This window comes from Salvelinus namaycush, chromosome 2 (genome assembly GCF_016432855.1).
Source record: "Salvelinus namaycush isolate Seneca chromosome 2, SaNama_1.0, whole genome shotgun sequence".
Lineage (NCBI taxonomy): Eukaryota > Metazoa > Chordata > Actinopteri > Salmoniformes > Salmonidae > Salvelinus > Salvelinus namaycush.
This window is the reverse complement of record NC_052308.1, coordinates 45,933,831-45,949,580: the sequence shown is the minus strand read 5'-3', so window position 1 is coordinate 45,949,580 and position 15,750 is coordinate 45,933,831. Positions and strand designations below refer to the sequence as shown.

The following is a 15,750-nucleotide window of genomic DNA, read 5'->3' as shown; positions in this document are numbered from 1 at the left end:
AATACAAGGACGACGATTCACCCCACTTCGACATCTCTGAGAGAGCGGAAAGTGGAGACGTCGAGGGGCTGTGGCAAGAGCGGGGTGTACGTTTGACAGAAAGTCACTTCACATCATTGGTATTGAGCATGGAAGCTCTAGCCATAACATACACTACATGGCCAAAAATATGTGGACACCTGCTCGTCGAACATCTCATTCCATGGGGATTATTTTTGAAGTTGGTCCCTCTGTTGCTGCTACAACAGCCTCCACTCTTCTGGGAAGGCTTTCCACTAGACGTTGGAACATTGCTGCGGGGACTTGCTTCCATTAAGCCACAAGAGCAGTGAGGTCGGGCGACTAGGCCTGGCTCGCAGTCTGCATTCCAATTCATCCCAAAGGTGTTCAATGGGGTTGAGGTCAGGGCTCTGTGGAGGCCAGTCAAGTTCTTCTACACCAATCTCGACAAACTATTTTTGTACTTTTTCCTAACCTCTCTGGATTACAACCAAATTAGGATTAGTGCAAAACGTATTGGATCACAAAAAAATATCTATTTTACATTTCCGTGTAGTTTACCAATAAAATTGTCTGACAGTGAAGTAGACATACTCGGTATTCATATCCCAAAAGAAAGAAATGATCTCAATACAATCAATTTTAAAAAGTTGGCAAAAATAGATAAGAACTACAGTGGTAAGGAAAATAAAGTTGAAGTCGGAAGTTTACATAAACCTTAGCCAAATACATTTAAACTCAGTTTTTCACAATTCCTGACATTTAATCCTAGCAAAAACTCCCTGTCTTAGGTCAATTAGGATCACCACTTTATTTTAAGAATGTGAAATGTCAGAATAAAAGTAGAGAGAATTATTTATTTCAGCTTTTATTTCTTTCATCACATTCCCAGTGGGTCAGAAGTTTACATACACTCAATTAGTATTTGGTAGCATTGCATTTAAAATGTTTAACTTGGGTCAAACGTTTCGGGTAGCCTTCCACAAGCTTCCCACAATAAGTTGGGTGAATTTTGGCCCATTCCTCCTGACAGAGCTGGTGTAACTGAGTCAGGTTTGTAGGCCTTCTTGCTCGCACACGCTTTTTCAGATCTGCCCACACATTTTCTATGGGATTGAGGTCAGGGCTTCGTGATGGCCACTCCAATACCTTGACTTTGTTGTCCTTAAGCCATTTTGTCACAACTTTGGAAGCATGCTTGGGGTCATTGTCCATTTGGAAAACCCATTCGCGACCAAGTTTTAACTTCCAGACTGACGTCTTGAGATGTTGCTTCAATATATCCACATAATTGTCTTTCCTCATGATGCAATCTATTTTGTGAAGTGCACCAGGCCCTCCTGCAGCAAAGCACCCCCACAACATGATGTTGCCATCCCCGTGCTTCATCCCTGTGCTTTTTCCTCCAAACATAACGATGGTCATTATGGCCAAACAGTTACATTTTTATTTCATCAGACCAGAGGACATTTCTCCAAAAAGTATGATCTTTGTCCCCATGTACAGTTGCAAACCGTAGTCTGGCTTTTTATGGCGGTTTTGGAGCAGTGGCTTATTCCTTGCTGAGTGGCAATTCAGGTTATGTCGATATAGGACTCGTTTTACTGTGGAAATAGATATTTTTGAACCTGTTTCCTCCAGCACCATCACAAGGTTCTTTGCTGTTGTTCTGGGATTGATTTACACTTTTCACACCAAAGTACGTTCTTCTCTAGGAGACAGAACACGTCTCCTTCCTGAGCGGTATGACGGCTGCTTGGTCCCATGGTGTTTATACTTGCGTACTATTGTTTGTACAGATGAACGTGATACCTTTAGGCGTTTGGAAGACTTGTGTAGGTCTACAATTTCTTGGCTGACTCAAATTATGTCAATTAGCCTATCAGAAGCTTCTAAAGCCATGACATCATTTTCTGGAATTGTCCAAGCTGTTTAAAGGCACAGTCAACTTAGTGTATGATAACTTCTGACCCACTGGAATTGTGATACAGTGAATTATATGTGAGATAATCTGTCTGTAAACAATTGTTGGAAAAATTACTTGTGTCATGCACAAAGTAGATGCCCTAACCGACTTGCCAAAACTATAGTTTGTTAACAGGACATTTGTGGAGTGGGTGACAAAAGAGTTTTACTGATTCCAACCTAAGTGTATGTAAACTTCCGACTTCAACTGTACCTGATATTTGTGGAAAAATCACTCTGATTTCCTTTTAGTCATATCATGTTTACATAATTGCTTATGCCCTTGCCTACACCTAGCAACCAGTTTTTTTATTTATCATATGAACAAAACATATTTTTGGGGGGGGGGGGGATCGGAAAGCCAGACAAAAATCAAACGGGCCTATTTATATATTGAATATGAATTCAGAGGGCAGAAATGATTAAATATTAAAGTATTAGACCTCTCACTAAAGGCTTCAGTCACAGCTTGTCCCAAATTGAGGATTAGCTGATAACTACGAAACAAACATTGTGGATGATATAGAGAATCTGGAACTATTTATTGATCAGCATTTTGATATGCTCGAAAAAGAAACGGATACATCGAAGCGAACAAGAGAAGACCTTTCCTCGAGTTCTGCGTGTGAAACTGAAGGGAAGCCGCCATCTAAAATTCCAAATGTAACATTGGGAGGGGGACGTTTTTATAACTACGTCTCCAGAAGATAGCGCATGAGCGAGCAGTTTAAAAACTGGATCTATTGCCTGGCCTACTGGGGGAGGTTGAGGCCTTAAAAACAGGAATGGATTACAGTAATAAAATGATGGAAGAAATACGAGCGGAAAATAAGATATTGAAAACTACCGTGGACTCCCTAAAAGACACTACAGAGAGGCTTCGGCATGATAATAAAACAATGAAAGCCAAATTACTTGATCTAAAGTGCAGAAGTATGAAAAATAATATTGTTATAATGGGAATAAAGGAGGATGACAAACTATCAGTCAACGGAGGAAAAAGTCAAGGTATTCATGAAACGTAATCTCAAGATAACTGACGAACAGGTGGAAACAATTGATTTTCAAAGGGCTCACCGTTTTGGTGGCAGAGCAGAGGGAAGGCCCCGTCCGATCGTAGCTATGCTAACCCACTACAAGATGAAAATTGCCATGTTACAACAGGGTATGGAATTGAAGAACACCCCATTGTCTATTAATGAACAATTTCCCCATGAAATAGTGGAAATGACGTGCCCTGTAGCCCACTTTCAAAAGGCCCCGAGCAGAGAAGTAGAATGTTGGTCTAGTGGTCGATAAATTATACGTAAACAACTAAATGTTCAAGGACTCGAAGATTACAACATGGCTGTGAGTGATAGCTACCTCCTGTTGAAGTAGTCCCCGATACATATGTGTACCATATTACACAGTACAAATATGGATTAATTTGTTTTTTACAAAAACATTTTGTAAACAGAACGAGCAGTCCGTCCAACTTCCGCATTCAACAACTCGGTCGCATTCCGCTTCGCTCTACAGGTAGTATCACATTTCATTTCATTTCATTACAGTACAACGGTTTGATTTGTTTGATCTTAGCTAGCTACATAGCCGTCTTTGTATCAAAGATAATTGTGTAGTTTAGAGCGATTTTCTAGGTTAGCTAGCCAGCTATTTTCGTCCTTTTAACGTAACGTAACGTAATCAACACTGCTAGCTAGCCAGCTAGCCACCGAATAGCAGCACTGTAGAAACTATTACATTCAACGGAACTACGGAACGACTTGATTAGTGTAGTGTTAGCTAGCTACATAGTTGTCTTTGCTGTCCTTGTATCTAAGATAACTGTGGAGTCTAGAGTAATTTTCGGTTAGCTAGCCAGCTATTTTCGTCCGCCGCGCTGCCGTTCTCCTACCTAGTCAATACTGCTAGTCAACACTGCTAACACTGCTAGCTAGCCAACTTCTACCGAATAGCAGCACTGTAGAAACTATTACATTACAACGGAACGATTTGATTAGTGTAGTGTTAGCTAGCTAGTGTTAGCTAGCTACATAGTTGTCTTTGCTGTCCTTGTATCTAAGACATTTGTGTAGTTTAGACTAATTATCTGGCCAGTTACCGAGGTTACCTAGCCAGCTATCGAGGTTACCTAGCCAGCTACACTTTCAAACAAAGTCAACAACGCAGCCACTGCTAGCCAGCCTACTTCAGCAGTACTGTATCATCTTAATCATTTTAGTCAATAAGATTTTTGCAACGTAAGCTTAACTTTCTGAACATTCGAGACATGTAGTCCACTTGTCATTCCAATCTCCTTTGCATTAGCGTAGCCTCTTCTGTAGCCTGTCAACTATGTGTCTGTCTATCCCTGTTCTCTCCTCTCTGCACAGACCATACAAACGCTTCACACCGCGTGGCCGCGGCCACCCTAACCTGGTGGTCCCAGCGCGCACGACCCACGTGGAGTTCCAGGTCTCCGGTAGCCTCTGGAACTGCCGATCTGCGGCCAACAAGGCAGAGTTCATCTCAGCCTATGCTTCCCTCCAGTCCCTCGACTTCTTGGCACTGACGGAAACATGGATCACCACAGATAACACTGCTACTCCTACTGCTCTCTCTTCGTCTGCCCACGTGTTCTCGCACACCCCGAGAGCTTCTGGTCAGCGGGGTGGTGGCACCGGGATCCTCATCTCTCCCAAGTGGTCATTCTCTCTTTCTCCCCTTACCCATCTGTCTATCGCCTCCTTTGAATTCCATGCTGTCACAGTTACCAGCCCTTTCAAGCTTAACATCCTTATCATTTATCGCCCTCCAGGTTCCCTCGGAGAGTTCATCAATGAGCTTGATGCCTTGATAAGCTCCTTTCCTGAGGACGGCTCACCTCTCACAGTTCTGGGTGACTTTAACCTCCCCACGTCTACCTTTGACTCATTCCTCTCTGCCTCCTTCTTTCCACTCCTCTCCTCTTTTGACCTCACCCTCTCACCTTCCCCCCCTACTCACAAGGCAGGCAATACGCTTGACCTCATCTTTACTAGATGCTGTTCTTCCACTAACCTCATTGCAACTCCCCTCCCAGTCTCCGACCACTACCTTGTATCCTTTTCCCTCTCGCTCTCATCCAACACTTCCCACACTGCCCCTACTCGGATGGTATCGCGCCGTCCCAACCTCCGCTCTCTCTCCCCCGCTACTCTCTCCTCTTCCATCCTATCATCTCTTCCCTCTGCTCAAACCTTCTCCAACCTATCTCCTGATTCTGCCTCCTCAACCCTCCTCTCCTCCCTTTCTGCATCCTTTGACTCTCTATGTCCCCTATCCTCCAGGCCGGCTCGGTCCTCCCCTCCCGCTCCGTGGCTCGACGACTCATTGCGAGCTCACAGAACAGGGCTCCGGGCAGCCGAGCGGAAATGGAGGAAAACTCGCCTCCCTGCGGACCTGGCATCCTTTCACTCCCTCCTCTCTACATTTTCCTCTTCTGTCTCTGCTGCTAAAGCCACTTTCTACCACTCTAAATTCCAAGCATCTGCCTCTAACCCTAGGAAGCTCTTTGCCACCTTCTCCTCCCTCCTGAATCCTCCTCCCCCTCCCCCCCCCTCCTCCCTCTCTGCAGATGACTTCGTCAACCATTTTGAAAAGAAGGTCGACGACATCCGATCCTCGTTTGCTAAGTCAAATGACACCGCTGGTTCTGCTCACACTGCCCTACCCTGTGCTCTGACCTCTTTCTCCCCTCTCTCTCCAGATGAAATCTCGCGTCTTGTGACGGCCGGCCGCCCAACAACCTGCCCGCTTGACCCTATCCCCTCCTCTCTTCTCCAGACCATTTCCGGAGACCTTCTCCCTTACCTCACCTCGCTCATCAACTCATCCTTGACCGCTGGCTACGTCCCTTCCGTCTTCAAGAGAGCGAGAGTTGCACCCCTTCTGAAAAAACCTACACTCGATCCCTCCGATGTCAACAACTACAGACCAGTATCCCTTCTTTCTTTTCTCTCCAAAACTCTTGAACGTGCCGTCCTTGGCCAGCTCTCCTGCTATCTCTCTCAGAATGACCTTCTTGATCCAAATCAGTCAGGTTTCAAGACTAGTCATTCAACTGAGACTGCTCTTCTCTGTATCACGGAGGCGCTCCGCACTGCTAAAGCTAACTCTCTCTCCTCTGCTCTCATCCTTCTAGACCTATCGGCTGCCTTCGATACTGTGAACCATCAGATCCTCCTCTCCACCCTCTCCGAGTTGGGCATCTCCGGCGCGGCCCACGCTTGGATTGCGTCCTACCTGACAGGTCGCTCCTACCAGGTGGCGTGGCGAGAATCTGTCTCCTCACCACGTGCTCTCACCACTGGTGTCCCCCAGGGCTCTGTTCTAGGCCCTCTCCTATTCTCGCTATACACCAAGTCACTTGGCTCTGTCATAACCTCACATGGTCTCTCCTATCATTGCTATGCAGACGACACACAATTAATCTTCTCCTTTCCCCCTTCTGATGACCAGGTGGCGAATCGCATCTCTGCATGTCTGGCAGACATATCAGTGTGGATGACGGATCACCACCTCAAGCTGAACCTCGGCAAGACGGAGCTGCTCTTCCTCCCGGGGAAGGACTGCCCGTTCCATGATCTCGCCATCACGGTTGACAACTCCATTGTGTCCTCCTCCCAGAGCGCTAAGAACCTTGGCGTGATCCTGGACAACACCCTGTCGTTCTCAACTAACATCAAGGCGGTGGCCCGTTCCTGTAGGTTCATGCTCTACAACATCCGCAGAGTACGACCCTGCCTCACACAGGAAGCGGCGCAGGTCCTAATCCAGGCACTTGTCATCTCCCGTCTGGATTACTGCAACTCGATGTTGGCTGGGCTCCCTGCCTGTGCCATTAAACCCCTACAACTCATCCAGAACGCCGCAGCCCGTCTGGTGTTCAACCTTCCCAAGTTCTCTCACGTCACCCCGCTCCTCCGCTCTCTCCACTGGCTTCCAGTTGAAGCTCGCATCCGCTACAAGACCATGGTGCTTGCCTACGGAGCTGTGAGGGGAACGGCACCTCAGTACCTTCAGGCTCTGATCAGGCCCTACACCCAAACAAGGGCACTGCGTTCATCCACCTCTGGCCTGCTCGCCTCCCTACCTCTGAGGAAGTACAGTTCCCGCTCAGCCCAGTCAAAACTGTTCGCTGCTCTGGCACCCCAATGGTGGAACAAACTCCCTCACGACGCCAGGACAGCGGAGTCAATCACCACCTTCCGGAGACACCTGAAACCCCACCTCTTTAAGGAATACCTAGGATAGGATAAAGCAATCCTTCTGACCCCCCCCCCCCCCCCCCCCCCCTTAAAAGATTTAGATGCACTATTGTAAAGTGGCTGTTCCACTGGATGTCATAAGGTGAATGCACCAATTTGTAAGTCGCTCTGGATAAGAGCGTCTGCTAAATGACTTAAATGTAAATGTAATGTAATGTAAACTGTTATGTAATAAAATGTTCATGTAGTATGGAACTGTGGACTATGTGGACTTAAAATAAGGTTGGACTTATGGTAATGCAGAATGGGTATGATGAACTTATCCTTTTTCTATTTAGGCAATATGTAACTTTGGACGATATGGACGTAATATCAAGTTTTGATTTAGGGGAAGGCGAAGATGGGTAAGGCTGACCTTTTTTCTTTATGATTTTCTTTATTTATTTAATTTGAAGATTGTACATTCGTTTTTTTAGTTTGATATGATATGGCCTAATTGTAGAGGTCGTTATATTATCACTTAAAAGCTGTTATATAGAGCGGCAATTGTTGGCCGATGTGAATTGGAACAATTAGCTTTTAAGATAAAACTTAATAAATATGAATAGATTTATTATAGGGCTAGGATAAAGGATTATATAATTAAAAACCTGCCTATGTTCTCTATTGGAATAGGCCTATACGATCCTAAAATAATTGGTGTTATTACTCCTTTAAATTTAAAAAATAAATCTCAATATAAAAAATGTAAAGGATGATTATTGTTCCGACACAAATGGATTAGATATTGTTAACAGGGTTGTTGTTTCTATTAGTGTGTGGCGGGCTGGTTAACACCGGGATAAACTGATTAAAGTTAACGGTATAACTAACTGTCACGATCGTCGTTACGTGAAAGAGAGGAGGACCAAGGCGCAGCGTGATAGCAATACATCTTTACTTTAATAAAGACGAAAACGAAGAACACTATACAAACAAAATCAAAACAATAAACCGACGAACGTGAAGCTAAACAAACTAAGTGCTAACATGCAACATAGACATAGACAATCACCCACAAACTACCTAATGACTATGGTTGCCTAAATATGGCTCCCAATCAGAGACAACGATAGACAGCTGTCTCTAATTGAGAACCAATCTAGGCAACCATAGACATACATACACCTAGACTAAACATTGCCCCATAAACATACAAAAAACCCTAGACAATACAAAACACATACCTCCCCCATGTCACACCCTGACCTAACTAAAATAATAAAGAAAACAAAGATAACTAAGGCCAGGGCGTGACACTAACACAATAACTGGCTTATGAAAGCACTTCTCTAAGAGAGAGAGAGGTATATTATATATTTCTACATAAGCTATTCATGCTACCTTTTATATTCTTGATCCTAATGATAGGCCTAGGTGTAAAACAGCCGTGGTGATAGAGCAACGACCCTGGAATAAAAAACAAAATGTTTATGGGTGTAGAGAGAGTTGGTTTTACAGGTTTACTCGCTCTGGTTTGTCACTACTGCATGTATTCTTGGCTATCGTGCCATGGCTGTGTCAGAGTCGATTGTAAGTTAAACTTGGGTATTCCTTTATGCGCAGTGTGATGCCTAAGACACATTTTTACTTCCAGTCATTAGCGGCCGTTAGAATCTATGTTCCTTTTTCCTTCTTTCTTTTTTTTTGTCAGAATACAACAGGATATAATGAGGACTACATTAAATATGTCTTGCATGTAATGGACATAGTAAAAGGACTGGTCTTGCGATATACTTAGCTTGTTTTCTCTTCATTTTTTATATATTTTTTCAAACAATTGAATACAATGAACTGAGCAGGCTGGGCTGACATGCTTATAGCCTTGCTAGGACGTTGTAAATATGAGCATGCATTTATAAGATTGCTGTTATTATTTCTATTAATATGATCTATTATTGTTACTATTTTTCTTTTTTTGGACTGTTCTTTCCATGTTCTTTGGTTAGATATTTATGTTATCATGAGACTGCCCATATTTTCCTCTGGCCAACGCCAATTTGCGGCCAAAGGTTTGCCTTAGGACGCAAAGGTGCGTCATGAGTCAGGGAGATCGTCTGATAGTCGTAGTGACAACAGACCTAGATATGGGGGGAGGTTTTAGTGGGTGGAATATTACAACAATTGGAGGTTTACAAAGTTGCAGCTACAGTATGCTTAACAGTGCAAATTAGTATGGCACAGCTATGGACACTTAATCATCATTGTGCTTTTTAATGTTAAGTTTACAAACATTGGTTGTGGTAAGTATAATTGAAACTTGGGTATCATTATGGTAAATGGGTAAAATAAGTATAGCCAGTTATAATTGTAATGGCTTAGCAGAAAATTAAAAAAATATTAATTTTTACATGGCTAAAAGAAAAAGAATATAATATCTATTGTTTACAGGGAACTCATTCTACAAATATAGATGAGGTTGGGTGGAAAAAGGACTGGGAGAGAGAAATTATTGTCATGGGCAAAGAAACTCAAAAGGGCTGATTATACTAATTAATAGACATTTTGATCCGATTGTGCTACCTGTGCAAACAGATCCGCAAGGAAGATGGATTATTTTAAATATGCTATTGGACCAAAAACAGATCCGGCTAATTAATCTATATGGCCAAATAATGATGAGCCACACTTCTTCGAAAATATATATAATAATCTATTGAGCTCACAAACAACGAATGAATCTATTATTATGGTGGGAGATTATAATACGGTTTTAAGTACCTCAATGGATCGTAAAGAAATCACTCTATAAACGATCACCCTCAAGCACTAAAGGAGATCACGAAGATCATGGATACATTAGAACTAGTGGATATATGGAGGCTGAAAAACCCTGACCTAGTGAGATGTACATGGAGGAGGCTTAATCAAGCTAGCCGTCTTGATTACTTCCTAGTCTCATTCTTGCTGGCATTAAACGTTTTAAAAAGTATTAATAGGAGACTGAATGCGATCGGACCACCATCTAATTGGCCTCCATATAACTCTTACAGAATTTCCACGTGGCCATTGGACATTTAATGAAAGCCTGTTGGATAACAATTTGTTCTTAACTTTTTCTTGCACAACATAGGTACAGCAGATCCCCTTATTGTATGGGACACGTTCAAAATGTACTTTTAGAGTCCATTCAATACAATACTCATCATTAAAACAAAATCAGTTTAGGTCAAACGAGATTAGACTAATAAAGGAAATAGAGGAAGTAACAGCGCAGGGTAGATGGTAATGGAAACTATACTAGAGGCACAAAATAGGTCAGAGGAAAAACAAAAAGAAACGGAAGTACTTATTCAAGAACGATCAAGTGCAATGTATTACAAAAATAAAGCGAATTGTATGGAAAATGGTGAAAAATGCAAAACATTTTACTTGAATCTTCAACATAGAAATTCTACCAAAAATAATTTACAGAAACTCGTGACAAATGATGGAGTTATCCATGATTCATCAAATTTGTTTTATTTTTGTCTCCTCCATTTCCACTGAATGATGTAACTGTAAGAATTTCTTTCCTAATAATAATGTAAAATTAACACATTTACAGAAAAACCTATGTGAAAACCAACTTACAGAAGAGGAACTTTGAGGCAATACATTTTTTTCAGTCTGGAAAAACACCAGGGCTTGACGGTGTACCTGTTTTACTTGGATTAAATGTCAGGAATTGTGAAAAACTGAGTTTAAATGTATTTGGCTAAGGTTTATGTAAACTTCCAACTTCAACTGTACATGAGAGAGAGAGAGAGCAAGAGAGAGAAGAGTTAAAGAAGAGTTAAAGAAGAGTTAAAGAAGAACTGCAGTGAATGTTTCTGGGAGTAGAAGGAGAACAGAATAGAAGAGACATTGTTGCTGCGCTGCCTGGGGCTGTGGGAGCTGTGTATGAAATAAAACAGTGCCCTGCAATTTCAGGAAATGTTCCAACGTAAGAATCTATTAGTCTATTCTTTCTGACACCATTATACTATTTTATTGGAACACACACAGCATGTGCACATTCTGATTTGGATCTCTTTTAGTCCCCATTTGGACTAATCTTCCAAGAGTCCTTAAACATTAAAATACAATTTATAATACAAACACATTTTCACATATAACACACTATTACAAACATACATAATATACTAACATAATGACCCAATAAATACTCAATCTAAAAAAATATTGATTCTTCATCTATTATAGTCTCACAACATTTCTATGTATTATATTTAAATCGTTTTAAAATAATGTTTAAATGTATATATTGAAAGGTTTCTGGTTTGCTCAGCTAATTTATTCCATTTCTTTATTGCTCTAAATCGAAATGTTCTTTTGCCTATTTCTCTTTTCTGTCTGGATAACACATAGATGGTGGACAATCTATTCCTAGTATTTACAGAATGTCTGTCTCTTACCAACTGAATACCGTTATGAATAGAACTTGGCCGTTTTAAATGATGTATATTATGAAATAAAATAAGCATGTTTTTTTCAATTATCTTGTCGATTGATGACCAACCAAGAACACTGCGCATGACTGCAACAGAAGAACCATATCTCCACCTTAAAACAATCCTTGCTGCTTTGTTCTGTGCATTCGGCAGCCTCCTAACTTCACTTGATGATGCATTTCCCCAGACCACAGAACAGTAGTTCATCTGACTCTCAATTAATGCTTGTGTTATTTGCTGAATAATTTTTCCTGGTAAATATTTAGCTATCCTTCCGATTATGCATGCTTTAAAAAAAAAATTATACATAGATTAGTTATTTGAGACGACCATAATAAGCAGTTGTCTAGCTGCACTCCCAATAGTTTGGTTTCTGCCACTACTTCAATTTGTACTCCTCCCATACTTAATTGTATCCCATGCTGTTTTGGCCTTTACCTAGTTGAACAGATCAACATAACTTTGGTTTTCTTGGTGTTTAAAACAAGTTTGTTTTGGCAAACCCACTCCCTGATATTCTCCAAATCTCCTTGTAAAGCCTGCTGTACCTGTTGAACCGATTGTCTTGCTTCATAAATTGTAGTATCATCTGCAAATATAGTAGCTTGAGTTTCAGCTAAGGCATAGGGAAGGTTGTTGGTATATATTAAATAAAGAAGTGGCCCAAGGCAGCTGCCCTGCGGTATTCCACAGTTTAACACATGAGGGGAAGAAAATGAACCATTGATATAGGTGGACTGTTTCCTGTCAGTTAGATATGACTGTACCCAATTCAATGCTACCTCCTTAAAACCATAATGCATTAATTTTGTCTAAATTATTTAATGATCCACTATATCAAATGCTGCACTGAAATCTAAAAATAGTACACCCACAAACTTGCCATTATCCATAGCATTGAGCCACTGGTCAGTCATGTCAACCAATGCAGTGGTAGTGGAATGGTTTTTGCAATAAGCATGTTGCTTGGCTGTAATCAGATCATTATTTTCCATGTACTCCCATATTTGTCTACTCACAATACCCTCCAATATCTTACTGAGTGTAGGGAGTAGACTAATTGGTCGACTATTGGCAGGAGTAATGGGTTCTTTGCAGTCTTTCGGAATAGGACACAGTTTTGCATGCTTCCATACATTGGCAAACATCCCCTTTTCCAGTGACCAATTAAATATGTATCTCAGTGGAACTGCAATCTGGGGAGCAACACAGCGAAGCAAAAAATTGTCCATAAGACCATAACCTGTAGATTTACCATCAGGTAATGACTTCAATAGGTTTAACACCTCCTCCACTGACACCGTTTGCAGACTAAAAGAGCAGATCTTGTTGCTCATAATATGATCATCAATCCATTGGACAATAGCTTGTTTGGAAGAATGTATGTTTACATTATTGCTCAGTAATTTAATTTTCTTTGTAAAAAAATCTGCAAAATGATTGGCAATATCAACTGGTTTTGTTATTATTCTCCCATCAACCTCCACACTAGATGGGCATGATGAGATAGATGTACCAAGTAAGCCCTTAACTGTGTTCCATACCTTTTTAGAATCATTTTTACAATCAATAAAAGCATTGTTGTAAAATAACTTTTTTTTCTTTCGATTCAATTTAACTGCATAATTACGCAATGTTCTATAATTCTGTTCATCAATTTCTAAATTTGACTTGGCTGCGAAGACTTTTGCCATATGTCTTTGAGAAAAAACCTCACCAAGTTCATCATCAATCCATGGAGATGGACGAGCACCAACTGTACTCTTTCTTATAGGGGCATGATGGTCCATTACCTCAGTGAGCAAATCAATAAAACATTCTGTAGCGTGATTTAAATCATCCTCTCGATAAATCAGCTCCCAGGGTACAGCAGCCAAATCATTTAGAAATAGCTAATGATAAAATGTTTTAAAATGTCTCTTGACCACAATCCTAGGGGGTTTCTTTGGAACCTTGGTGTTCGTGGTTATGGTCACAATATTATGGTCTGTACAGCCCACTGGCATTGATCTGGCTTTTAAGCACTGCAATGGTATATTACAGAAAATCAGATCAATGCATGTGTCTGAACGATGACCCAGCTTAATTGAAGATCTAGTAGTATCATTAACCATTTGTTTCAAACCACAGTTCTTGGCATATCTCATCAATTTTGTTCTATTCGAATTATTGTGATCCTTCCAATTTATATTAAAATCACCCAAGATAAATACATCTCTGTTGCTATCTGTGGCCTGGTCAAACCCAGTACATAAGTCATCCAAATAGAACACCTTAGAGCTAGGAGGTCTATACACACATCCCACCAATATGGCTGCCTGGTGAGGCAGATGTACTTGAGCCCATAGTGCCTCTATTTGACATACATTAAGGTCATCCCTCCTTTTAAAAGGTATATGATTCTGAATATACAGTGCTACACCCCCACCATTCCTATTCCTGTCGCTTCTCAGTAGACTATATCCTTGAATGTTCATTTGCCCATCATTTACAGACGCATCTAAATGCGTTTCGGTCAAGGCCAAGATATGAATATTATTTATGTTGACCAAGTTAAAAACCTCATGTATTTTGTTAGGAAGGCTACATACATTAACCTGAGCTATATGCAGCCCTTTCCTTGTCAAGTGTAGATCAATAGAGCAAGTATTCGTTATAGTTGAAGTTGTCATGATACACTACAACACACAAACTCAGATTTGAACATTAAATTAAAATAGCCAGGGAGTTACTCTAGAGTCCCGATACAATTGCCCGTTGATATAAAGTTTATCCATCACCATGGAGACTCGTTGATTCAGGCAACGCTTTTCCTTCATGACGGGATATAGTTTTTTTCTCCTTTCATTGATCTCGGTGAGGAAGTGATCATTCATTCCAAAATCAGTGTTTCTGAGTTCTCTGCCCATGTCCTTCGTCATTTCCTTTTGCTTAAATTTGTCAAAACATGCAATAATAGCCCGTGGCCTATATCCAGAGGCCTTACCTATTCTATGGACTCTGGAGAAAGTGGCATTACGCACAACATCAGTGGGCAGTTTAAGTTGAGTTGACATAAAGTCTCGGACTGTGTCCTCACAGCCTCTGCTGTTGTCATTCTCCGGTATCCCTGAAAATATTAGATTGTTCCGCATTGATCGACACTGTACATCAAGCAAGGTTTCTTTAAGTTGTTTGTTCTCCCTTTGCACCACCTCCACCTTGCCATGAATAGAGTCTACAGTACCTTTCAGCGCCGTGTTCTCTTTCCTTAGATCATCAATCTGACGTTGGCTGAATTCTAGACTAGCACGTAATGCATTGATGTCCTCTCGTAATATATCCAAGATATCAAGTCAACATCCATATCAGTAAATCTATCCCCACTCGCCACACGCGCCGCACACTCTTACTAGGGGATGGTTTGGTTCCATCGTTGATACCTATTGGCCAACCTGGTTTTGGTTTGTTTTGTTGATTGGGTTGGTTGTCCTTAACAATGCTTGAATCCTCCGAAACCAGCGACATGTTTCTTTGAGTTCGTAAGTATCTCTCGTCAATGAATCGTTCAAGCTCTTCAATGGATTCTGAATCATCCAGCGTGTTTACAGGCAGAGTTAAACACACAACCAAACTGTTCAGCCGCAACTGAAAACCGCTGGTTGAAAGTGGTGTGACGATGAGAGGGCTCACTCTGGCCAAAATCTGTCCTGAATCTGTCTGATAGTGCTGGTAAGCGCATAGCCACACATTTGAAGACATGCACACACAGCCAATCACACACACACTCACCTGCATGAATGGGAACAAAAGTCCGACTGCGAAGTTGGCGATCCAGTTGACGATCCCTGCGATCATGAAGGCTGCGGGTCGGTACGACTGCTCAAACAGCTCTCCGGTCAGTACAAAGGGGATGCCACCTGAGAGAGAAGAAAAGAACAGAAACACACAGTTCGTCAACAATCAATCCTCAGAGTCTGTCCTAAAATGGACACCGTATCGGTCAGATTAATCCAAATAGACCTGGGTCAAATACATATACTTTGAAATACATGAGATGCTCCTGATTTAGCTTGCCCGATATAATGGAACCAATGGAATGT

The 15,750-nt window shown here is 41.5% G+C and overlaps 1 protein-coding gene across 2 annotated transcripts in view; it reads right to left on the bottom strand.

Moving 5' to 3' along the window:
- The window catches only part of slc2a9l2 (solute carrier family 2 member 9, like 2), a 255,738-nt gene that overhangs the window by 37,528 nt on the left and 202,460 nt on the right, over positions 1-15,750 (bottom strand). For both annotated transcript variants that reach the window (XM_039014439.1, XM_039014447.1), the window contains one exon: positions 15,440-15,567. In XM_039014439.1, coding sequence (XP_038870367.1) covers positions 15,440-15,567 — 128 coding nt within the window. The remainder of the gene's footprint in view (positions 1-15,439; positions 15,568-15,750) is intronic.